The 23,578-nt window shown below is 54.9% G+C and overlaps 1 protein-coding gene across 1 annotated transcript in view; it reads right to left on the reverse strand.

The window, feature by feature from the left end:
• DRAXIN (dorsal inhibitory axon guidance protein) overlaps positions 1–23,578 on the reverse strand; it is a 33,285-nt gene that overhangs the window by 8,721 nt on the left and 986 nt on the right. The window contains exons 2-6 of the mRNA XM_011996587.1: positions 8,729–9,189; positions 6,282–6,472; positions 4,075–4,186; positions 3,552–3,641; positions 980–1,069 (exon numbers count right to left, since the gene is read on the reverse strand). Of these exons, the coding sequence (XP_011851977.1) occupies positions 980–1,069; positions 3,552–3,641; positions 4,075–4,186; positions 6,282–6,472; positions 8,729–9,179 (934 nt within the window). The 5' untranslated portion in view covers positions 9,180–9,189. The remainder of the gene's footprint in view (positions 1–979; positions 1,070–3,551; positions 3,642–4,074; positions 4,187–6,281; positions 6,473–8,728; positions 9,190–23,578) is intronic.

Below are 23,578 nucleotides of genomic sequence, written 5' to 3' on the forward strand. Positions count from 1 at the left end.
TGAAACTGGCTGGGTGTGGTGATTCATGACTGTAATCCCAGAACTTTGGGAGGCCAAGGCAGGTGGATCACTTGAGGTCAGGAGTTTGAGACCAGCCTGGGGAACATGGCGAAACCCAGCCTCTATCAGAAATACAAAAATTATCTGGGCTGGTGGCATGGGCCTGTGGTCAGAGCTACCTGCGGGGCTGAGATGGGAGGATCACCTAAGCCTGGAAGGCAGAGGTTGTAGTGAGCCAAAATTGCACCGCTGTGCTCCAGCCTGGGTGACAGAGTAAAACCCTATCTCAAAAACAAAACAAAACAAAAAAACCCTGAAACTACTTCCCCCACTTTCTTGGCTGTGTAAGTTTGGGCATCATTAAGCTTTCGGTGCCCCAGTTTGCTTATTTGTGTAGTGGGGATCATCATAGCCCCTTTCTATGGGTGGTCATGGGGATTTCAGTAGAAAAGAGCTCAGCACAGAGCCCAGCACACCTAGGCGAGATGGGGGCACGGAGGAGTTAAAGAGGCAGCTGGCCAAGTGCATCCTTCCCTGGGACATGCTGGGAAACCCACCCCCACCCCATTATCACACTTCAGTGCCTCCCCTGGGATAGAATTCTGGTGTGAAAGCGGCAGCCTTCTGAGGCTGGATCTAATTTAAAGAGATGTGCTCCTGTCTCCTCCCTTCTCCCTCCCCCAGATAGTGGGAGATTGCACCAGCTTGTATTTCAAAAGTTGAGAAAAGCAAATCTGAGAAACGATGCCAAGAATCGGGACTAAATGAGTTCACAGATTGGGAAGGCACTGATAAAGCTGTTCTTGCGCACGTCTTCGGCTCCCGAGGGATTCTCCCACCTACTCCCCCGCCGCAGGCCCCTGATCCACCCTCTGCCGGGAAAGCTTGTCCCCCACTCAGTGCAGAACCAGCTTCGAGAAAAGGAGGCTTTGTGGTTCTCAGAGCATGGGAAGCCCCCCGCAAAGGAGTCTGGACCCACCTTCCACACACATGCAGTCATCAAAGCATTTGTTGTTGAGGCCTCGGTTGTGGGGTGTGCAGAGATGCTCCCGCAGGTCACAGCAAGTCCCTGCCAACACAGAGAGCACGTTCAGTCAGCCGCCCCGAGCCTCCCCTCCCCGCAGCCCTGCACTCCGTCCTACTGGACAAGGGATCCATCATCTCTGTGGCAGGCCGTGCCCTGGCGGGGTGGGCCATCTGGTGTGCAAGGCTCCTGGGTGGAACTGCAGACGGATGTCATGGCCGAGGCCCCCAAGGGTCGGCGGCAAAGACCCCAGCTGCCTCAGATAGGCAACTGACTGATCATGGAAGAGCGAAGGTGGTGTGAGGTCTCCTCCCAGAGAGACCAGAACAGCTGGGGGCTGCCAGGTGTGGAGTCAGCTCAGAGCTGGGAGGGACCTCAGGATCCCCAACACCAACGTCCTCTTTTGACAGATGGGGAAACTGAAGCCCTGGGCACCTGCCACGGAGCCAGTTCCCAGAGCGACGGTCCAGTCGGCCCAAACGCGGGCCTTTTCTTTGCGCCCAGGGTGAAAACAATGGTTTGGGAATGAAGCAGCCTGTCAGGGAGCTGGTGGTCTGCCTTATACGATGCTAATTGCTGGTTTGGTTGCTGTTCTGTGGAATATTCTGGTCATCGGTCTAACAATCGTGGTGCCATGGAGGTGTGCTGCTGGGATCTCTCCTGGGGAAAGCGCTTGCTGGCGGCCTCCAGCTGGTACAACTTCAGGGCCACCTCCGCCCACGGCAGGCTGTTCCCAGCAGCCCCTGCCAATGACTGGCACAGGGGTTCTGGGGCCCAGCCATTTCTCCTCAGCATGCGCCTTGTTTAACAGGCCACCTCTGCACCGGAACGCCTCCCAAAGTGCTGGAATTACAGCATGATGTCTGAAGCTTCCCCCCTCCAATCCAGCTTCCTCCCCCTCTCATCATTCACAAGTGTTTCCCAACCTTAGCCCACCCCCAAAAAAATCTGTTGCACTTTTTGTTTTGTTTTGTTGAGACAGGGTCTTGCTCTGTCACTCAAGCTGGAGTACAGTGGTGCGATCACATCTCACTGCAGCCTTGACTCCCGAGGCTGCCTTAGCCTCCGAATAGCTGGAACCACAGGCGCACACCACCAAGCTTGGTTAGTTAATTTTTTTTTTTTTGGAGACAGAGTCTTGCTTTGTCAGAGTGCAGTGATGCAATCTCGGCTCACTGCAACCTCCACCTCCCAGGTTCAAGCAATTCTTTGCCTCAGCCTCCCGAGTAGCTGGGGTTACAGGCGCCTGCCACCATGCCCGGCTAATTGTTGTATTTGTAGTAGAGACGGGGTTTCACCATCTTGGCCAGGTTGGTCTTGAACTCCTGACCTTGTGATCCACCTGCCTCAGCCTCCCAAAGTGCTGGGATTACAGGCGTGAGCCACCGTGCCCGGCCAAGCCTGATTAATTTTTTAAATTATTATTATTTTTGGAGATGGAGTCTTCCCGTGTTGCCCAGGCTGGTCCTGAACTCCTGGGCTCACATGATCCTCCCGCCTTGGCCTCCCATAGTGCTGGGATTACAGGTGTGAGCCACTGCGCCAGGCCTCATACTTCTAACTTACCTCAGTATCTGCTTCCTGGAGGGCCCGATGGACCCCCAAGGGCCCCCAGCGTTTAGGACATTAGTTACAATGTCCAGCTTCTTGTTTTTAGACTGTCTCCATGGGGACGGGCTGCCGAACAGTGAGGATGTCACCAAAAGCATCTCCGGAGTGCCCGGCAGTGTTGTGATGGGACAAGGACAGCATTAAGCCCTGCCTAGCGTCAGGAGGAAGAGGGCAAGACAGGATCATCCCGATTCAAGACACCGTGGGGCTCTGAAGAGGCTTTCCAGCCAGGCCAGGTTGGAGCCACTTCCTAACTGTGTGACCTTGGGCAAGACAGCCTCTCTGGGGCTCAATCACCTGACTTCAAAACTGGGTTGTTGTGAGTAATGTAATTTTTTTTTTTTTTGAGATGGAGTTTCCCTCTCGTCGCCCAGGCTGGAGTGCAGTGGCGTGATCCCAGTTCACTGCAACCTCCACCTTCCAGGTTCAAGTGATTGATTCTCCTGCCTCATCCTCCTGAGTAACTGAGATTACAGGCATGTGCCACCATGCCTGGGTAATTTTTGTATTTTTAGTAGAGATGGGGTTTCGCCATGTTGGCCAGGATGGTCTCAAACTCCTGACCTCAGGTGACCCACCCACCTCGGCCTCCCAAAGTGTTGGGATTACAGGCGTGAGCCACCATGCCTGGCCGTGAGTAATGTATTAAATGAATGAATGTCTGACGGCAACTCTCAGGAAAGTGGCAGCTGTTGTTATTATTTATCATCCATGAAGGGTCAAGGATCCTCAGGTCCTGCACACATGGGAACCCCCACTCCCACCCAGGTTTCCTCTCAGCACCCAGCCTGGTGCCTTGAATGTGGGTGCTGGCTGCCGCCCGGAGAAAAAGGAGGGGGGCGGAAGAGGAAGGAAGACTGAGCCCGGGAGAGAGAGGGGAGGGGGCGGCGTGCGACTGGGTCATGCAGGCTGGTACCTGGCAGGCAGTCTTGGTGATGGTCGCATGGTTCCCCTTCGACTGGTGATGTTTCGTTACCATCACTGGAGAGTTTACCCCGGTGTTTCTCTGGGGACAAGAAGATCTGTCGTTAGAAGCTGGGGCCCAGCAGAGCAGAGGTTAAGCACAGGGACTCAGGTGTTGGAGTGCCCATACCACCATCCTACAGCGTGGCTTGGACAAGGCACTATACACCTCTCTCTCTCTGCCTCAGTTTTCTTTTCTCTAAAATGGGATCAACAGTACTACGGACCTAACAGGTATTTTCCCCCAGGGTAACATGAGTGGAAACATGGAAGCGTGTGGCACGTGATAAGCATGTGACAGCATTCTCCATTCCAAGAGGCATTTCCAGGTTAGGCTCCATGCTCTCCCCCTCTCCCCGCATACCACCTTTGGACATCTGAAGATCAGACAGGGCTCACTGGGGCCCCCACCTCAACAGATGGTGAGGGAGGGCAGGGCGCCCAGGCATGGAAGGTGGTGGGGTAGGTGGGCATACCTTTCTTCTTTGCAGAGGGCCAACCATTAGGTTTTAAGTCTTCATAATCGGTCCAGTCGAACAAGGCCATGTCCAGCGTGGGCATCACCTCCCCATCAGGCCTGGGCTGTGCCTGTTGGAGACGGTGAAGAGGGAGGGATGTTGGAACCTTCGAATCCATGGAAGCAGGAGTGTGGAGTCCCAAGACCAGAGGGCAAAAAAGAGGCTTCTCAGGGGCTACCTCATCCTCTGCTGGGCAGCCTGGAGTCTCGGCCCGAGGACGTAAAGATGGCTGCCGCGGCCGGGCGCGGTGGCTCAAGCCTGTAATCCCAGCACTTTGGGAGGCCGAGACGCGCGGATCACGAGGTCAGGAGATTGAGACCATCCTGGCTAACACGGTGAAACCCCGTCTCTACTAAAAAATACAAAAAAGTAGCCGGGCGAGGTGGCCGGCACCTGTAGTCCCAGCTACTCGGGAGGCTGAGGCAGGAGAATGGCGTAAACCCGGGAGGCGGAGCTTGCAGTGAGCTGAGATCCAGCCACTGCACTCCAGCCTGGGCAACAGAGCCAGACTCCGTCTCAAAAAAAAAAAAAAAAAAAAAAAGGTGGCTGCTGCAGGCTCCTGTTCCAGTGTTCACTAGGTTAATTTCCTCTCTTTGCAGCCATTACTCAAGAAGAACCATGCAGACACACACAGGTGAGTTACCCACCAGGCCCTCTGAGGAGGGGCAGAGACCACCCACAGGCTGGGAAGGCAATCTTGCTTGCCCAGGGTCTTTAAGCCCATGACGAGGGAGTTGGGCTCCCTCTCCCATAAATAAAAGCCAAGTCACTCACTGGACTTTCCCATCCCTTCCTCTCTCAGCAGAGGTTACCAGCTCTCTGCGGCACCATTGAGGCCACAACCAGGGCTCAGTCCCACTCACAGCCCAGGTCAGTGGCCCCAGGAATGCAGAGGGCTAGAGATCATGGCTGGATCTACACATGGGCCTGTGCGCGCACTAGGACATGGGCAGGAACTGCACCTACTAGGCTGGGCTGCAGGGGGCCTTGGACGATGACATGGATAACCATGCATTCCTGAGGAACGGTCCGCAGCTTTCATCACAGTCTCAAGGGCGTGCAAGACCCCAAAAAAGGATAAGAAAGATCTGCTGCTAAAAAAGCTTCATTTCTTTTGTATTTTTAGTAGAGACGGGGTTTCACCATGTTGGCCAGGCTGGTCTCGAACTCCTGACCTCAGGTGATCCACCTGCCTCGGTCTCCTAAAGTGCTGGGATTACAGGTGTGAGCCACCCACCGCACCTGGCCTATTTCTTTTTTATGTATTTTTTAATACATATATGTTATTGATCCTTTTAAATAATTTTATTTTGAAAACCTTTCAAAGCCACAGAAGAGGTGCAAGAATGATGCAGTCAGCTCCTATATACCCCTCTTCTAGAATCACCAGTGGGTAGTGTTTTTGTCACATTTGCTTGCTTACTTTCTCTTCACATATATATTTTTTTCCCTTGAGACTGGCTGTTACTCTGTTGCCCAGACTGGAGTGCAGTGGTGCAATCATGGCTCACTGTAGCCCTGGGTTCAAGCGATCCTCCCACCTCAGCCTCCCAAGTAGCTGGGACCACAGGCACATGCTTTCATGCCTGGCTAACTTTTTAAAGAAGTTTTATAGACACAGGGTCTCACTATATTGCCCAGGATAGTCTCAAACTCCTGGGCTCAAGTGACCCTCCTGCCTTGGCCTTCTAAAGTGTTGGAATTACAGGTGTGAGCCACCGCGCCCGGCCCACATACCTTTTTTAAAGATCTGACGCAGATGGGTCCAAGTGTTAGCTAATGCTTATTAATTCTGGGTCTTGACGACATGGTTTTAAAAATCACCCTTATTATGCTTCATGTTCCTCTGTATGCAGAAAGCTCCTACCCAGGCCTCGCTGCTCTCCATGCAGACACCAGCATGCTGAGCTGCCGCTTGCCTCCTTGGCTGTCCCCAGAGTGGGCCCCTGGGACCACTTTGCCCTGGACAGTGGCAGCCCCTTGTCAGGATGGAACACCCACCAGGGCTGGAGTTAGACTGGATGAGCAGCAGGAGATCTGGTTTCAATCTAAGCTCTGTGGCCTCCTGCCCCCGTGCCTCAGTCTCCCTACATGTACTAACAGGGTTTTCCATGACATGGGCTCAAGGACCCTTCCAGATCCGAGGCTGTTTGGGGACCCCTTACCTGGGGCTGCAGGGAGGTGACAGGCAGGATCAGGGACTCTTCTGTGGCAGGTGCTGCCTCAAAGGTGGTGAGGAAGAACATGGTGGGGGCCAGGCTGGTGGAGGACTCCTCCATGGCTGCGTCCAGCGCCTGGGCTTCGGAGAGCTCCGCCTTCTTCATCAGGGAGCTGGGACCTCGGACCAAGGCTCGGCCTGAGACACAGGGTGGGGAGCACAGGGGCTGTATCTGCTTGCCAGCTCGTGGCAGTCTATAGTAGAACCCACGTTTTATGCTACAAACTGGGAGGTAGCAGGGACCATGTGACAAGCCCTTGGTTCAGCCCCCATCCCTGCTTCCTACCCTTCTTGGGGGGGAGGGGGAGGGGAACTTGGAGGAAAATGTCTTGGAAGAACTTGCAGTGTCGCTGGGAAGACAGCGCAAGGATTCTCCCTGTAAAGCAACATTCCAGCAAGTGCAAGTCCAGGTTGGCTGGGCGCAGCCAGATATGTAAGTGTAACAAATGGGAACTAGTAGGATTAACCATGGAAGGCTTCCTGGAGGAAGTGAAGTTTGAGTAGGGAGAAGTGTCATGAGGCTGAGAATCATTGCAGTGGCCTTTCAGAAAGCTGGGAGGTGGGAATCACTGCTTACCACACATAAGTGAGAGCATCCTGTGTGGTAATAATTAGTCATCACCCCCCTAATGGAGCACCTGCTGTGTGCTGGGTACCAGATGAGCTGCATCACAAGCATTATTTTATCTAACTACTGCAAGAGCTCTGGGAAGTGGGTGCTCCTTCAGTCTTACCTACAGGGAAGGAAACTGAAGCACAGAGAGGTTAGGTGACTTGCCCAAGGATGCACAGCTCATGAGTAGTAGGGCCTGGATTCAATTCCAGCAGGGCTGGAGTGCAGGGGCTCAATCTTGGCTCATTACAACCTCTGCCTCCAGGGTTCAAGTGATTCTCCCACCTCAGCCTCCTGAGTAACTGGGATTACAGACCTGTGCCACCACACCTGGCTTATTTTTGTTTTTTTGGTAGAGATGGGTTTCTCCATGTTTCCCAGGTGGCTCTCGAACTCCTGATCTCAAGTGATCCGCTCGCCTCAGCCTCCCAAAGTGCTGGGATTACAGGTGTGAGCCACCACGCCTGGCCCGGCCTGAGGTTTCACAGCCAGTTGTCAGCAGAACAGGGCCCACCCCGCAAACCTTCTCCGTTCCCCGCCTCCTCCTCTCCATGTCAACTCTCTCAGGAGGCCTGGCTGCAGCCCTGGAGCTGGGGGAGCAGGAGCCCAGCAGGACAGGTCCACACCCCACACGTGCCCTCTAGCTGTCCTCAAGGGTGCCAGCATCCTCCCCCGAAAGCTGACACAGGTGACCCCAGGAGTGGGAGGCTGAAAGTCAAAGCCAGGGGACCCTGACTGGCCTCTGCCCACTTGGGGGGTTCTCAGGCCTCGCAGGGAAGCCAGCCTCAGCTGTTTGCATAAGAGGCGCTGAGGCTCCATTGCCTTCCTGCCAAAGAACCCTGCCACCACCACTGCGTTTGTGGCACTCGGCATGCCCCTAGAGGCAGTCTGGTCACACAGAAAGCTTAGAAGCTGAGTTCCCTGGCTTAGGGCCAGGCAAGGCTGGGAGGAGCCACCTGACTGGAGCTGCCAGGATATGCCTGCTCTGAGACTGAATGGGCACCGGGAGGGGGAAGCCCGGGCCAGCAGGGGGCTAGCTAGCTCCCAGGGGATGTGGAGGAAATGTTCAGGAAGGTGGGAAGGGCTAGGGGCGCACCGAGACAAACAGGGCAGAGGCAGGAGCAGGAGGCAAGTGATGCTTCTCCTGGAGTCACCTGCATCCAGGTTGGAGGACACTGATTTGGCCTCAGCACGGGGCTGGGATTAACCAGAGCAATGACCGCTCGTGACCCTGCCAGCTGAGCCCCAAGTGCCCCACTAACCAAGTCTCTGCAACGACACTGAGGGTAGGTGGGACCAGTCTCTTCGCTTTACAGAGGGGAAAACCAAGGCACAGAAAGAGAACTTGCCCAGGGCCACACCCGAGTAAGTGGTGGAGGCAGGACCTGATCTCAGGCAGACCTGGCTTCAGAGTCTAGGCTCTTAGCCCCTACCCAATGCTTCAGAGTCGAGTAAGGAATGTGCTTGGAGAGCACTGAGCTGTTGCTCCATCTCTACTCAGAACTTACAGTAGGAGAAATTTAGGTAGAACTTCCTGATTCAGGAGGATGATCTGTTGATAAGACAGATTCTATTGCGATGTATCCCTCTCCTCTTCCCATGCCCCAACCCTAGGCCTCTCCCCGCCTCCTCCCCTTACCAGGTCCCTCTGAGACCCCTCCTCTCCTCTGGATATTCTTCCAGGGACTTCACAGCCCTGATCCGTCCCTGCATCCTGTCCTGCTCCCCTCAGTCCATGGCAGGAATTCCCCCATCCCCACCCCTCGCAGCTCTCCAGCTACCTCGGTGCAGCCTCAGCCTGTCCCTGCGTCTCTTGTGCTCCCTGCTGCGTTTCCTGGCCCTCTCCCAACCTGGAGGTCGGTTCTCCTTCTCGGGGTAGGGCACTGCCAACCCCAGGAGCAGGTCCTTGTCCTGCAGCAGGCCTGCAGGACTCTGCTCAGGCAGCGGCCCTTCCGCCTCTGGCAGCCTGGAGGCCTGCCTGGTGGCAGTGACCACAGCCCCATCCTGGGCCTGGCTGGGCAGGCCTGGGCCCCACTCCTTCTTGCCCAGGCCCCGCCGGCGGTGGTGGCTGGCCTGAGGCGTCCACAGCGCTGGGCCTGGGAGGTCGATGTGATTCTCAGGGAGGTTCCGAGCAGGGGTGCCAGGTGCAAGGGCGCCTGCCAGGCTCAGCTCCAAGGGCAGCAGGAGGACGAGGAACAGCATGGGGGCGGTGTGGGTGGCAGGCCCAGCCATTGGCTCCTCCCTGCAAGAAAAGCAACACCATGAATTCGAAGCCCCAGGCCCCTCCTCTGCTGCCCCCCCTCCCCCCGCTCAGATGATTAAAGCCCAGTTTTTCTCAACAGCCACAGAGGGGGATTTAGACCCCGCAGATACTTGGCAATGCCTGGAGACATATTTTAGTTGTCAAAACTGGGGAGTGCTACTGGCATGTAGAGGTTGGAGCCCCGGGATGCTGCTAAACGCCCGACAATGCACAGGACGGCGCCCCGAAACCGAGATTCATCCAGCCCAGAAAAACAACAGTACCGAGGCTGAGAACCTCCGGCTTAAATCATTTCAGCAGCATCCAAGTTCCAGATCAGTCCAGAATTCCTTTCTCTGCACAAACCTCTGCCCCTTACCAAGTCCCCCAGAAGGGAACTGAGTCCCTCAGAGCTCAGAAATGTGCCTCTAGGCCCTGAGACTTGACTCGGAGCCTAATTCCATACAAATGGAATAATAGCGTTTGAACGCACGCTGTGGGCAGGACCCACGTTAAGAGCTTTGTGTGAATTCATGTCACTTCGCCCTTTCAATAGCTCTCTGAAATGGCTCCTGTTATTTTCCTCATTTTTCTGAAGTGGCAATTAAGGCTCAGAGAGGTTAAGTCACAACTGGTAAGTGGCACTATGTCATTTCTATCCCTGAGCCCTGAACCCCGTGTGGCGGTCCCAGGATGGCCCAGCTCTGCCTTTTTCTTCTCCCACGATGAGCTCTGAGGCCCCAGAATGTTCTGACACTGTCCCTTCTCCTGGCGGAGGGGCTTTGGGGACAGCTTTGCAGACTTGGTTCTGACCCCTGCGGGGTAGACTGAGCCAACCGGACCTAGCCTCAGGAGAGCCCCCTCAGGGGACCCGGTGCCCTTCCTCCACACTGGAGGGAGAAGCTGCAGCTCAGGGGATGGTGGGGGCGTCTGTCAGACTCTGGAGATCTCCTGCCCCCGTGGGCCACCCGCAGCTGCTCCCCCACGCACCCCCCTCCATTGCACCAGCCTCACCGTATCCTGGAGCTGGGCACCAGGTTAGCCAGGCTAATTGAATTTTTATGGCCTCCCGAGTATTCCACTAGGCTGGCAAGGGTGCTTACGCCACCGTTTCTTTGTGATTTGTGACCATATAATTGCCCAGGGCTGAGGAAAGGTTGGTGGGCCTGTGATGTGTCCCTGCTTCCTGGCGCCTCTCCCTGCGGCTCCCATGCTGGCTGGCCCACCCCAGTGTCACCTTAGCTGACCCCAAGTGAGGGTGGGAGGGGCGGGGAAACTGCTGTGCCTTTGGAGCCCTGACCACCCACTTGGGGAGGGGAGGGGGGAAACACCTCCTTCAGCCTCACAGGGTCTGTGGTGGCTTCACCTGGCTCTGCCTCCATCCCAGCCTGGCATGTCCTGGTCTCCTGGGATCCTGGGCCCTGGCCTCCACTGCCCACAGCTCAGTTCTTCCTAGAACCATGGGTGGAGACAAGGAGGTGGCCATCACTTTCCATCTTGTCCCCTATCCCAGGGATCCGGCTGAAGATTCTGAGTGAGCCTTGGTGACGTGTGTGGGACCCTGGGACAGGCTTGTTGTGACAACCTTGTCTCCCATCACACCTGCATCCGTTCCTAAGGCCACAGACCCTGCACCACAGTCCCTGCTACTGTCCTGGTCACCTCACCAGCAACAGAAGGCACTGCCCCACTGGCCTTGCTTCCAGCCCTTCCCTAACAAGTGCTCTTGAGGCCAGAGCTCAGCAGGCGGGACCTGTGCCCTAGTTCCTGAAGCAGCCCAGGGGGTGGAGGGGCCTATTTGGAAGGCCTGTCACTCAAGCATTGTTCGGGGCAGAGGGAACCTCAATCCTTCTTCGGGGCCAGTGGATTAGGGCTGCTCTCTGGGCTGGTGTTTAGCCTGACTACTGCCAGACTTTGCCCCCTGCTCTTCCTGTGATTGGAAAGGCCAAGCGCATATGGGATCCTGTCCATGTCTGAGACCCAGCCCTGCCTTTCTGTCCTGCAGGGACATGACAGCCTGGGAGAAGCCCAAAGAGCATCCCAGGGACAGGGAAACTTCGGGGCGTTGGCCAATGAATGGAATCACTGCCTCCTCCTTGTCCTGGGGGTTGAGGAGAATGAGGTAGAAAAAGCCAGACAGCGCGGGCAAGAGAGCAGAGGAGGCTCGGCAGAGAGGTGGGCAGCTTCTCAGCTAGCCCGCTGTCCCCGGGGACACACGAGGCTGTCAGTAAACCTCACAACCAGCCTCTGAGCCTGGTGACCAGCCTAGGTGCTGGTCTTGGAGGACAGTTCCTCCCCTGCAGAGCCAGGAGATGAACCCCCACTCCCACCCGACTCCAACACCCCCAAGCAGCATGGTCCCACCCGGACTGCCATCTCCCCAAGCTCTGTTGCCAAGACCCTATTTGGCTGTGGGTCTGTTCACTGCGCCCATCCTGCTTCAGGGCCAGTGGAACCCCAGTCTGAGTGCCATCTTTGTTCCTTCCCACGCTTCAAGCCCCACATATCACCCACGCGGCCAGCCTGGGACAGAGGAAATGGGATTTCAGTGTGCAGTGCCAGAGCACCCATGGGGGTGCACCCAAGGGGGCTCCATCCTCTCCCCAGACCCAGCACATACTGGTGGTATGGCTACTCGGGTTGTGACCCTTATCTGCTCAAAACTGTCTATGGCTCCCTATTGCCTTTCCACATAACCACAAACTCCTTACTTTGGCACTTAAGACCTCATGTAATATGGCCCCAATCAAGCTTTGCAGCTCCACCTTCTACTTTCTCCCCTTCACAGGCAACAGAGATTGCTCCCTAGGCCCCAAACACACCCCCACTTTCTGGATCTCCGTTCTCACTTAGGCTGTCCCCTCTGCCTGGAACCTCTCCCCTCCTCCCTCATCTCTCTCCGTCCAAGTCCTGCCCATCCTTTGGGACTCAACCCAAATGTCCCTTCCTCCAGGAAGCCTCGTTCAGTCCCCTGACTCGAAGTGCTCCCCAGCTGGTGCTCCCACATGCCTTTGTCCTGCTCTTGAAGACCTCGTGTGTCATTTTGTGCTGGGGCTGTCAGGTTTTTTTAAGCCCCTGGCTAGACTGGAAGCTTCTAAAGGACTGCGCCCAGTCTCCCCTCTGCTCTGTGGCATCTCCAGGGCCCTGCACATAACAGGCACCAGTGGCCATGGATCAGAACAGAAGTGGATTGAGCACAATCCAATTTATATATCAGGCTGGGCACAGTGGCTCATGCCTGTAATCCCAGCACTTTGGGAGGCCAAGGCGGGTGGATCACCTGAGGTCAGGAGTTCGAGGCCAGCCTGGCCAACATGGTGAAACTCTGACTCTGCTAAAAATACAAAAATTAGATGGGAATGACGGCATACACCTGTAATCCCAGCTACTCAGGAGGCTGAGGCAGGAGAATTGCTTGAAACCTGGAGGCGGAAGTTGCAGTGAGCCGAGATTGTGACTCTGCACTCAGGTCTGGGCGACAGAGAGAGACTAAAAAAAAAAAAGAATTTATACCTCAGCAGAAGATCATAAATAAATCCCTAGGATATGTGAGTGTGTGTGTGAGCATCGGGCATGTATGTGTGAGTGTGACGTGAGTGTGAATCATGTGTGAGCATATGTGTGTGTGTACTGTGATCATGTGTGAGCGTGAATATGTGCGGGGGTGTATGTGTGTTGTGAGTGTGTGGGAGTGTTCACGTGTGTGTGAACATGTGTGAGTGTGTGTGTGAGATTATGTGTTAGCGTGAATGTGTGGGTGTGTAGGTGTCTGTGTTGTGAGTGTATGTGTGGGAGTGTTAGCATGTATGTGAGCATGTGTGTGTGTTGTGACCATGTGAGTGTGAATATGTGTGGGTGTGTATATGCATGTGTGTGAGTGTGTGAGCATGCGTGAGTGTGTGTATGTGTTGTGAGAGTATGTGTGGGTGTGTGTGAGCATTGTGTGTGTGTGAGCATGTGTGTGTTGTGAGCATGTGTGAGCGTGAATATGTGTGGGCGTGTACGTGTGTGTATGTGAGCATGTGTGTGTGAACTCGTGTGTGTGAGAGCGTGTGTATTGTGAGCATGTGTGAGCGTATGTGTGTGCACAAGCATGTTTGTGAGCATGGGTGTGGAGTGTGTGCAAGAGTGTGTGTCAGCTGGAGGAGAGGCTGGGGGAAGACTGCACAGGCCCCTCTCTCCAGCCCCAGGGATTTGTACCCAGCTCTTGGCACAGCCCAGCAGCTGAGATGCCAGCCTGGCAGGGAGCCCCCGAGGAAACATGGGCTGCTACAGAAGTCGTGCCAAGGATCCACAGCGACCAAGGGCTCCAATCCATTTCTGTCACTCTGGAAGCCAGTTGGAGGCTGTGTCACAAAGCACCAGGCAACCAGGCGGAAGAAGGAGGGAGCCCCCCTCCACCTCCCTGCAGTCCGGGGCAGTTCTGCCCGGGCTGGGTTGCTCACAAAGCCTGCGCTTCTGGTCCTTGGTCTGCTCCTCCCAGTCAGGCACAGTCAGCAGCCCGGAATGACCCTGGACCAGAGTTGCAGAGGGATGGCAGGAACATCCACAACCCAGAGCCGGCCCCTTTCGCAACTGAGGTCTGATAGCGAATCATTAAAAACAAAACAAATTAAAACAAAAGCAATCGTAATTGTAGGAGCTGCTGTCCCCGAGCAGCTGTGAATCCCAGGCCTTTCTGCGTTTCTTTCTTTCATCCACATCTCATTTTTCCTCTCGACTGCACTGTACATCAGGGAGACTTTTCCATGGTTTTAAAATAACGAAAGTGAGGCTCTGGGGGTGAGGGGGGTGTAAGCCATAAATCCAAGATGGCACAACTGGCAAGTGGCAAAGCCCATCTCAAGCTGGGGTTCTCCTGGCACCCGGCGCACACAGGACATGGTTCTTGTGCCCACTGTCCGTGTGGCCACCTGCCTCCCCCACGCAGCCACTCATCCTCGCGGTAAGAGGCATCTTAGTCCTTGAGTGCGGTCAGGGACCAGGAGCCACCAGCAGCTGGGAAACAGACACTAACCAGGGAGGAGAATGGGCTTATCTCAAGCCGCCATCCTGTCCCCCATCCTAGGGGAGAATTGGAGAGCTGTCTCCATCTGGGAGGCCGCAGGAAAGCAGCATCATCATATGCAAACGAAGGCGATGAATCGAGCCTGGAGTCAGCCTTGATTCCTGAGCCCCTCCCCCACAACAGCCTTGCATTTGGGGGCCAGGAGACTCAGGGGATCCTGCCCCGCCTGCCTGAGGGACAACTGTGGAGCTCGGCCGCCAGGCTTCTTGGGACAGCTGTCAGACCAGCATTCCTGCAGCGCTGATCGGCCTTCCTGTTGCATAGTGGGTTGGGGGGAGCAAGTCATGGCTGGCCAAGGCGGGTCCGATGGGAATCCTGGGTCAGGGATATCAGTGATGCTCAGATGGCGCGGATTATGGTGTGAAGCAGACAACCCCCCATTGGGAGAACCTCATCAGCCTCCCTCCCTTAGCCCGAGTCTACTCCTCATGTGCCAAAGTGACAAATTTGTGCGACTGTATTTGGCAGGAATGTTTCAGGGGTTCTGTAAGCATCTGATTCTAGCTTCACTTTAAAAATAAATTTTTAAAATTATTTTGAAAACTGTAGTAAAAATAACAGACACTCTCAAATACATTCTCTACCCAATTTGAACATGGGCACGGCCCCATCATAACACAGGCTTCTGGTTCACTGAAGAGTATTCCAGGGATGTAAGGTGAGCAGTTGCAAAGACTCACTACCATTTGCAGCTATTTAACTGCATGCTCCAGGATTTTCTGAACGTGAACAATCCAAGCCAGTTAGAAGCGCAGCCACATACCCATGAGTGTAACGGATATCCATTACATTATTTTATATCGTGGAGAACAGCTTCTCTTTTTCTCATTGGTTTACTTTATTTATATTTGTTTATCTATTTTGAAACAGAGTCTCGCTCTGTCACCCAGGCTGGAGTGCGGTGGCACAATCTCAGCTCACCACAACCTTCGTCTCCCGGGTTCAAGCAATCCTCCTGCCTCAGTCTCCTGAGGGATTGCAGGCGCTGCCACCACGCCCAGCTCATTTTTGTGTTTTTAGTAGAGACAGGATTTCACCATGTTGGCCAGGCTGGTCTCGAACTCCTGACCTCAAGATCCACCCGCCTCGGCCTCCCAAAGTGCTGGGATTACAGGTGTGAGCCACCACACCTGGATTTACTTTATTTATTTATTTATTTATTGAGACTGAGTCTCGCTGCGTCACCCGGGCTGGAGTGCAGTGGCGTGATCTCGGTTCACTTCAATCTCCACCTCCTAGGTTTAAACAATTCTCTTGCCTCAGCCTCCTGAGTAGCTGGGATTACAGGCACGCACCACCATGCCCAGCTAATTCTTGTATTTTTAGTAGAGACAGGGTTTCACTATGTTGGCCAGGCTGGACTCGAACTCCTGACCTCAGGTGATCCGCCCACCTTGACCTCCCAAAGTGCTGGGATTACAGGCGTGAGTACCATGCCTGGCTTGAGCCACCGCGCCCAGCAGTTTACTTTAAAATAAGTAAATATTAGTCCTGGCTACTTGGGAGGCTGAGGCAGGAGGATCCCTTGAGCCCAGGAGCTTGAATTCAGTCTGGACAACATAGTAAGTCCCTGTCTCTAAAAAAAAAATTTTTAACAAAAATTAAACTAATTATTATAAACTGGGGCAAAGCAGCTGTTGCACAGAATCTAGGCGGGAGAGGCCAAAGAGAGTTAGTCTGGTCGCAAGTAGGGCTTAAAGTTGTGTTGTGTCTGCATAAAATAGAGAAATGTTTGATTTGGGGAAAGGAATTCTTGGTGGTGGTGGGGTGCTACACTGCTTATAAAACACTGTTTTGTTGGTTTTATGTATTAGGATTATGGGTCGAATTTCATTTGAGAAAACATTTGCACTACTCAAAACATTTATTTTTGGCAGGGAGTAGGGGAGGAGGACCACTGGGCCATTGGATTAGGTGGTCTCAAAGGCCCTGTCTGCCAAGGGAGCCTGAGAATTTATGATGCATGATGACAAGGCTCCTCCATCTGTCTGTCTGTTCAACTGCCAGCCGCCTATGGGGAGGGGTGACAGATAATAGCCATAGGGTGTGGATTGGGCCTCCAGGGGCTAGGGACAAAATATTCTTCCCTTCCGGATACTCCCAACCTAGGAGCTCTGTGGGGAGGAATTGTATCCCCAGATTCAGATTTTGTTGAATGCAGGAATCATCTCAGGTTTTATGTCTCTATAGTTCCAGGAAGACTTTAAGATTTTTTGTTTGTTTGTTTATTTGTAGACAGGGTCTTGCTCTGTCCTACAGGCTGGAGTACAGTTGTACCATCATAGCTCACTGGAGCCTCGACCTCTTCAGCTCAAGCGATCTTCCTGCCTCAGCCTCCTAAGTAGCTGGGACGATAGCCACATACCATCATGCCAGGCTAGTTTTTTCTTATTTTTCATTGAGATGAGGTCTCTCCCTATGTTGCCCAGGTTGGTCTCGAATTCCTAGCCCCAAGTGATCTTCCCACCTTGGCCTCCCAAAGTTCTGGAATTACAGGCGTGAGCCCCGGACCCAGCAATTGCTTTAACTTGAAATTGATCTGCCCAATTTTCCCTCTGGCTACTCCTCATCACTCACGTGGACACTTCCTGAAATGGCAGGAATTGGAGATGGGCGGTGCAGTCCTCAAGCCCCGTCTGCTCTTAGCAGAGTGTGGCCACTGTGCAGTCAGCCCCAGCTCTAGTTAGGGCATCCTGGAACCCCGGCCCCCTAGGAGCCGACTTCTGTCTTCTTCCGGTGGAGCTGACACCCCCAGGGTTGGAAAGTGGGTAATTTTCTTGTTCAGTCAAAGCAGTCATACCCTACATGAGAGTCAGGGAGCAACTGTGTGGATTCTAAATTCATTCCTGGGCTGGGCTCTTCCCAAGGTAATTTGGGATGCGAGTGTTCTAATCGCCCTCCTGATCCCTCCCAACATCTCCTCCCTTCATGAGTCTATTTCCTTGTCTGTGAAATGGGATGATTAGGCTGCCGTGAGACTTGACTACTTAGGAAGTCAGTGCTTCAGTGTGGTTTGTGTGTGGGTAGGTGGTGGTGGTGTTCCAGGTATGGATAGAGCCTGGCAGTGCAGGTGGAGTAGAGGACAGGGCAAGTGAGACTCACAGCAGCTGCCCTGCTGGATGTTCACTGGCATACTGGTGCCTTGATCATCCTGGGCTAGTCCCTACTCATCTCCCTGCCTCCCTGTGGCTCTGTATCCCCCAAAGTGCCACCTTGCCAATAGGAAGGGGCCTCTCAGCAACCCTTAGGCCTCAGAGCAGTCAGAGCCCCACCTACTCCTTCACAGGTCTTTCTCCGGCACAGAGCTCTGCCTCTTGCTCTGCTGGGGACTGCTGCCTCCTTGCAATGGAGATCGCAGGGGAGAGTGAAACCCAGTGGTCAGCCACCAGCTGAGCCCCTCTGTGTGCAGAACCAGGATGCCAGACAAGGGCACCTGCTCCAGTCTGAAGGGAGAGACCTGGCTTCTGCTCCTCGAAACCACCAGTCTGTGGGGGGACCCATAGTCCTGGCTCATTGGGATAGGAGGGAGCCAGGTCATGCCTTAGAAGACTCTATGACTATTGGGGGACCCAGTCCCTGCCCGCAGAGTGCTTTCAATCTAAGCCAGAAGCAGCCCCTGCCCTGGGGAAGCCTCCCATCTAGCAGGGGAGATACAGTTGCTGTCCTCAGGAATTTCCCAATCTGATAGGAGAGGCACAGCTCTGGCCTCGGGAGGGTCCCAGAACACAGAGCTGCTGATCTGCCCGCCAAGACACAGTCCTTGCCTCCGGGTGTCCCCACTGATAAGGGAGACCAGTCCTGGTGAGAGGTCACAGGTCTAATGAGAGGTGGAGGCCCAGACATCACTGTTACTGATTCCAGCCCACAGATGTCAGCCCAAACCCACTAAGCTGGCCCATGGGAGGGCCCTCACTGAGCAGAGCAGAAGGAGCTAGACAACCTGGGCAAGTTTCTCAACTCCTCTGGGCCCCAGTTTCCTCTCTTGTGAAATGTCAGCTGTCGTGAGGATTGGGGAGTAAAAGTTTTTTTTTTGTTTTTTAAATTTTTGAGATGGAATCTCGTTCTATTGCCCAGGCTGGAGTGCAATGGCACAATCTCAGCTCACTGCAACCTCTGCCTCCCGGTCTCAAGTGATTCTTGTGCCTCAGCCTCCCAAGTAGCTGGGATTACAGGCATGCGCCACCACACCTGGCTATTTTGTTTTGTTTTGTTTTTGTTTTTTGAGATGGAGTCTCGCTCTGTTGCCAGGCTGGAGTGCAGTGGCACCATCTAGGCTCACTGAAATCTCCGCCTCCTAGGTTCAAGCGATTCTCCTGCCTCAGCCTCCGGAGTAGCTGGGACTACAGGTGCAGGCCACCACTCCCAGCTAATTTTTGTGTTTTTAGTAGAGACGGAGTTTCACCATATTGACTAGGATGGTCTCGATCTCTTGACCTCGTGATCCGCCCTCCTTGGCCTCCCAAAGTGTTTTTTGTTTTTTTGAGACGGAGTTTTGCTCTTGTTGCCCAGGCTAGAGTGCAGTGGTGCGATCTCGGCTCACTGCAACCTCCGCCTCCCAGGTTCAAGCGATTCTCCTGCCTCAGCCTTCCGAGTAACTGGGATTACAGGTGCCCGCCACCATGCCTGTCTGATTTTTGTATTTTTAGTAGAGATGGGGTTTCACCATCTTGGCCAGGCTAGTCTCAAACTCCTGACCTCATTATCCACTCGCCTCTGCCTCCCAAAGTGCTGGGATTACAAGCGTGAGCCACCGGCTGGGGAGTAAAGGATAAAGTAAATGGGACACAGAGAGGGTGAAATAAACAGTAGTTGTTACTATGGGAAGGGGAGACAGAGGGAGTAAGGTGGCGGGAGTGGGTGTGGTGGGGGCCGGGGAGTTTCCTGGGAGCATTTGTGCATCTGTGCCTGGGTGTGCAAAGGGGCAGGCGCAGGTGGCTGTGTCCTCTGTCCTCAGTGGGGTGATCGATGGCAGGGCAGGACCGTCCTAGGCCAGCCTGGAGGGGACCATTGTCTTGGCAAATGAGGTTTGGCTTCCCTGCAGGGGCAGCTCCATCTGCTTTTATTGTTTCCGACAGCAGCCTTGGGATTTTCAACCCAACCCAGGCCTCACACCTTAAAAAACCTGTATAGGGGCTTTGGGGGAGTTTGTCAGAGGCCCCACCCATCCAAAGGCCACCAGCTTTCTGCTTCCCTCACCCAGTATTCCCTACTCACCTCCTGAGCTCGAGTCCTACCTCCTGCTAGATTATAGGTACTTGTGGCCCCTCTTCCTGCTCTCCTAGGCAATTTGGGGGTGGGGGGAAGCAAGCCTCAGCCCCCATATTCATCAAACTTCATTATCTTAGTACCTAGACCATTTAGCTCTGGCAGAGGCTGATGTGGAGTGGACAGACTCCTGGAGTCAGACCATCCTGGGTGTGGATTCTGGCTCCAGCACTGAGTGGCTGTGTGACCCTGAGCAAGTCAATTAACCTCTCTGGGCTTCATTTCCACATCTGAGAAATGTGTACATTTGTTTGGGTATCATCTACTGTTCTAGACCCAGAGCTTTATATGCTTTATTTAACTTGACTCTTTGAAATATATATATATATATATATATATATATGTATGTTTGTTTTGTTTTGTTTTTATTATTTTGAGACAGAGTCTCACTCTGTTGCCCAGGCTGGAGTGCAGTGGTGCAATCTCAGCTCACTGAAGCCTCCGCTCACTGCAACCTGTGCCTCCTGGGTTCAAATGATTCTCCTACCTCAGCCTCCTGAGTAGCTGGAATTATAGGCGTGCGCCACACTTCCCAGTTAATTTTGGTGTGTGTGTGTTTTTTTAAGTAGAGATGGAGTTTCACCATGTTGGCCAGGCTGGTCTCGAACCCCTGGCCTCCAGTGAGCTAACTGCCTCCGCCTCCAAAGTGCTGGGATTATAGGTGTGAGCCACTGCACCCGGCCCGAAGTGGATAATATTTTTCAGATGGTAATAGTAACAATGGCTGTGTAGGAACATTAAGACAATGGCCCGAGGGACTTGCCCAAGGTTGCCTAGTAGAGCATGTGATAGAGCTGGGATTCAAACCCGCAGCCATCTGACTCCTCGGACTCATCCTCCCTGCTCCATCGCATTCCTGGCCGAGACTGCTCTTCATGCTGCCATTCAGTAACCAACACCAGTGCAGCTGCTTTGAGTCCCAGGGTAGGTGGCATGAGCTGGGGCCTGACCCAGAGCCTGCTACACCCGAAAACCATTAAGTCCTGCAATGAGCTCCTTCCAGTTGCTGTGGGTTCCAGCAGGAGCCTCATCCCTCATAACCACCCCTTCAACCCCATCCCATCAAGGGAAGTCTTGGTTTGGGGCATGGGACATTGCCAAGCTGGGACCTGGGGTGGCAGAGCCTCTACTGGCAAAGATTCAGCCATCTTCCCACAGCCTTCTTCTTCTTGGGGACCATTGGCCACAGCGGCTCACCCCTGAGAAGAAGGCTGGAGTAGGGCAAGCAAAGAAGGCCAGTCAAGCAAGAGAGAGGCAGCTCCAACCCATTGGTCCAGAACAGGGGTGCTGCTATGACCTGCCACCCAGGAACATGCCCACGCCTCTGAGGGAAGTTCCTGGTCTTCCCAGACTGTGTCGTCAGGGAGGCCAGGATGCTCCATCACATTCCTGGCCGACACACGTGAAGGAACTCCCTCCAGGTCCTGTAGCTGCTAAGTGATCAGCTGGGCTTCACACCCATCTGCATGGCTGGGGTGAGCCACTTCCCTCTCTGGTCTCAGTTTCGACCCCTATAATCAGGCACAGAGACCACCTTCATTTCCCAGAGTTATGCTGGGCCTCAGTATCAGAGGGGTTTCCGGGCAGCTTGCTCCCCCTCCAACCTCCCTAGCCAGAGGGCCAGCTCCGCCCTGGCCCCGCCAGCGGGACCCAGCAGAACTCAGCAAGACACTGGGGCTTGCAGTTTTCAGTTCATTCCCGTGCCTTTGACCAGGAATCACATTCAATATAACAGGTGTGCACAGAGCCCCTACTGCGTGCTAGGCACTGGGACCACAAGCAGGAGACCCAGCCCCCACCCAGGGAGGAGCAGACCCCTCCCAGATAGCGATCATGCCGTGCAGTTCACAAGAGACAGGGAGGCAAGGGAGTGCAGGGGGGCTTCCCACAGGAGGGGACATCAGACCTCCTTGGTCAGCAAAGACGGAAGGGCTGAGATCAAACATAGGGCAGGGCAGAAAGAGCCCTAGCAAAAGTCCAGAGGAGGGCAGGCCGTGGAGATGGTCAGCTCTCCATCGTGGCTGCAACCTGGGACGGAGAGGGTGCAATGCTGGGAGGCAGGCAGGACAGGGCTAGGCTGGGCTGAGATCTCTGTAGTTAACTGAGTGGCCACAGGGAGCCACTGAGGAGTATGGATTGGGGAGGGGGATGAATTGAATAGTGGGGAGGAAGGCAGCGGAGGGGGCAGGGAGGAGCTGAGCAAGGTTCCTGAGCCTCTGAGCTGGCTTTGCGGCAGAAGGCAGGGGGCAGAGATGGTGTGAAGGGCTGGGTTCACCAAAGTAGGGCCTGTCTGCCAGGTAGGATTTCGAGTAGAAGCCTGGATGCGGGATGTCGCAGGGATATCTGGCCGTTCTTGCCTCTAAAGAGAAAGGCTCCAGTTGCCAGCCCGGCTGTGGCTGAAACAAGAACTCAGCCAGAGGAGCCTGGAACCCGCCAGCTGAGAGGTTTCTCTCTTCTGAAGTTGCCCTCATTAAGACACTCAGGCCATGTCACTGCCAGACTCCTGGAGTGGTGTGTCACCTGTTATGACAACCTAGACAGTGGTCAGGGGGCTTGGGCAAGCACACAGCAGGTCCAGGAGCCAGCAAGACAATCCCTTCAGAGGAAAGGAAGCGGCCTGTGAGCTGGTGCCCCTATAAAAGACATCAGGCCAAGACCTAGGTTCAGAATTGCGGGTGAGTCACAGGACGCCTGCTGATTAGCGACCAGCTGTTGGGAACATCAGCACAGCCACACTGATCTCATCTTGAAAAAAAGTGACCTGTGGACCCTGATTGTTTTAGCTGATTTTAAGACAAGCAAAGAGGAGGAGAGAGAGAAAGAGAAGAGTGCTTGCAAGGGTGTGGACGCCTGTACGGGCACAAGGAGGTGACGGTGATAGGAAGTGTTTTGGGGGAAGAGGCTGTGGTTGGGGGATTACTCTGAAGTGTCTCTAAGCCTTGACTTTGAGATCCATTTGTGTGGAGCCCCCTGTCCCCACCCCACCCCAGGTCTGTAGACTCCCCTCCCTTTCCCTCCCCTCCTCCCCTCTCCTCCCCTCCCTTCCTCCACAGGGTGTGTGAATCAGCACCAAGCGGCACCCCACTATTTCCACTCACATCCCTATAGGTAGCGACTAGCACCATCCCTGTTTTGTGATAGGAACGTTGAGGCTCCGGGAGATGCATTCCTTTGTCCAAGATCACTCCCAGACCCCCCGTGTCCCTGACCTCAGACGCATGGTAGTGAACTGGTTCCAGACGCCGTGTGTCACTGGGCTGGGAGGTGGGCAGCGTGGAGGGAGCACATCGGGCCGAGAGGATGGCCCAGGGAGCACCCAGCTGAGGAAAGCAAGAAAGACTTGGCGGGAAACCCCAGCCCTCTCTCATCTCATACCCGGGCCCCAAAGGCGGCTGAGATCCTTGGCGAGCAGACGGAGAAAAGCCAAAAGCCGGCGGTGGGGAGAGGGAGGGGCAGAGCGGGAGGCCACAGGCGAAAGACCAGCGCCGTCGGGGGAGCCAGGCTGAGTACCGTCCTGGGCACAGACGGGAGGGCGCGGGGCCACCGGCGGTGCTGGTTCTGGGCGCACTCAGCGTCCCCTGGCCACACACCCCAGCCTCCTGGGAGGCCTCGAAAGGGGTGGGAGGGCACGCCCGCCAGCTCTGCCCGGGGCTCAGGGAGTCTTCGAAGGCTTCTTCCAACGGTGGCGGACTGGGGCCCCCAGTCTGAGAGACCACCCGGAGACGGCAGAGACAGAGAGACAAAGGGAGACTGGGTCCCGGAGAGAGAAGGTTAGTGCCGAGGAGAGTGGGCGCGAGCCGGGACCTCGGAGGGCGGCGAGGGCACGCGCGAGGCCGAGTGTCAGAGCGTGGAAAAGTGGGCGTCCAGCGGCAGGTGGACGGATGGGGAACCCTGGAGCAGAGCCAGGAGCCGTGGGGAGACGCGGCAAGGAGCGGAGGCGGCGGAAGGACTGGCGGATGGACGGGTCCGAGGGCTGGGAAGGAGGCAGCATCCTCACCTCCAGCCTCGGGACCCTGCACACCCCGCCCCTGGGCGCGCCAGGTAGCCCACCTTTGT

Source organism: Mandrillus leucophaeus, unplaced genomic scaffold, assembly GCF_000951045.1.
Source record: "Mandrillus leucophaeus isolate KB7577 unplaced genomic scaffold, Mleu.le_1.0 Scaffold52, whole genome shotgun sequence".
In the NCBI taxonomy this organism is placed as follows: domain Eukaryota; kingdom Metazoa; phylum Chordata; class Mammalia; order Primates; family Cercopithecidae; genus Mandrillus; species Mandrillus leucophaeus.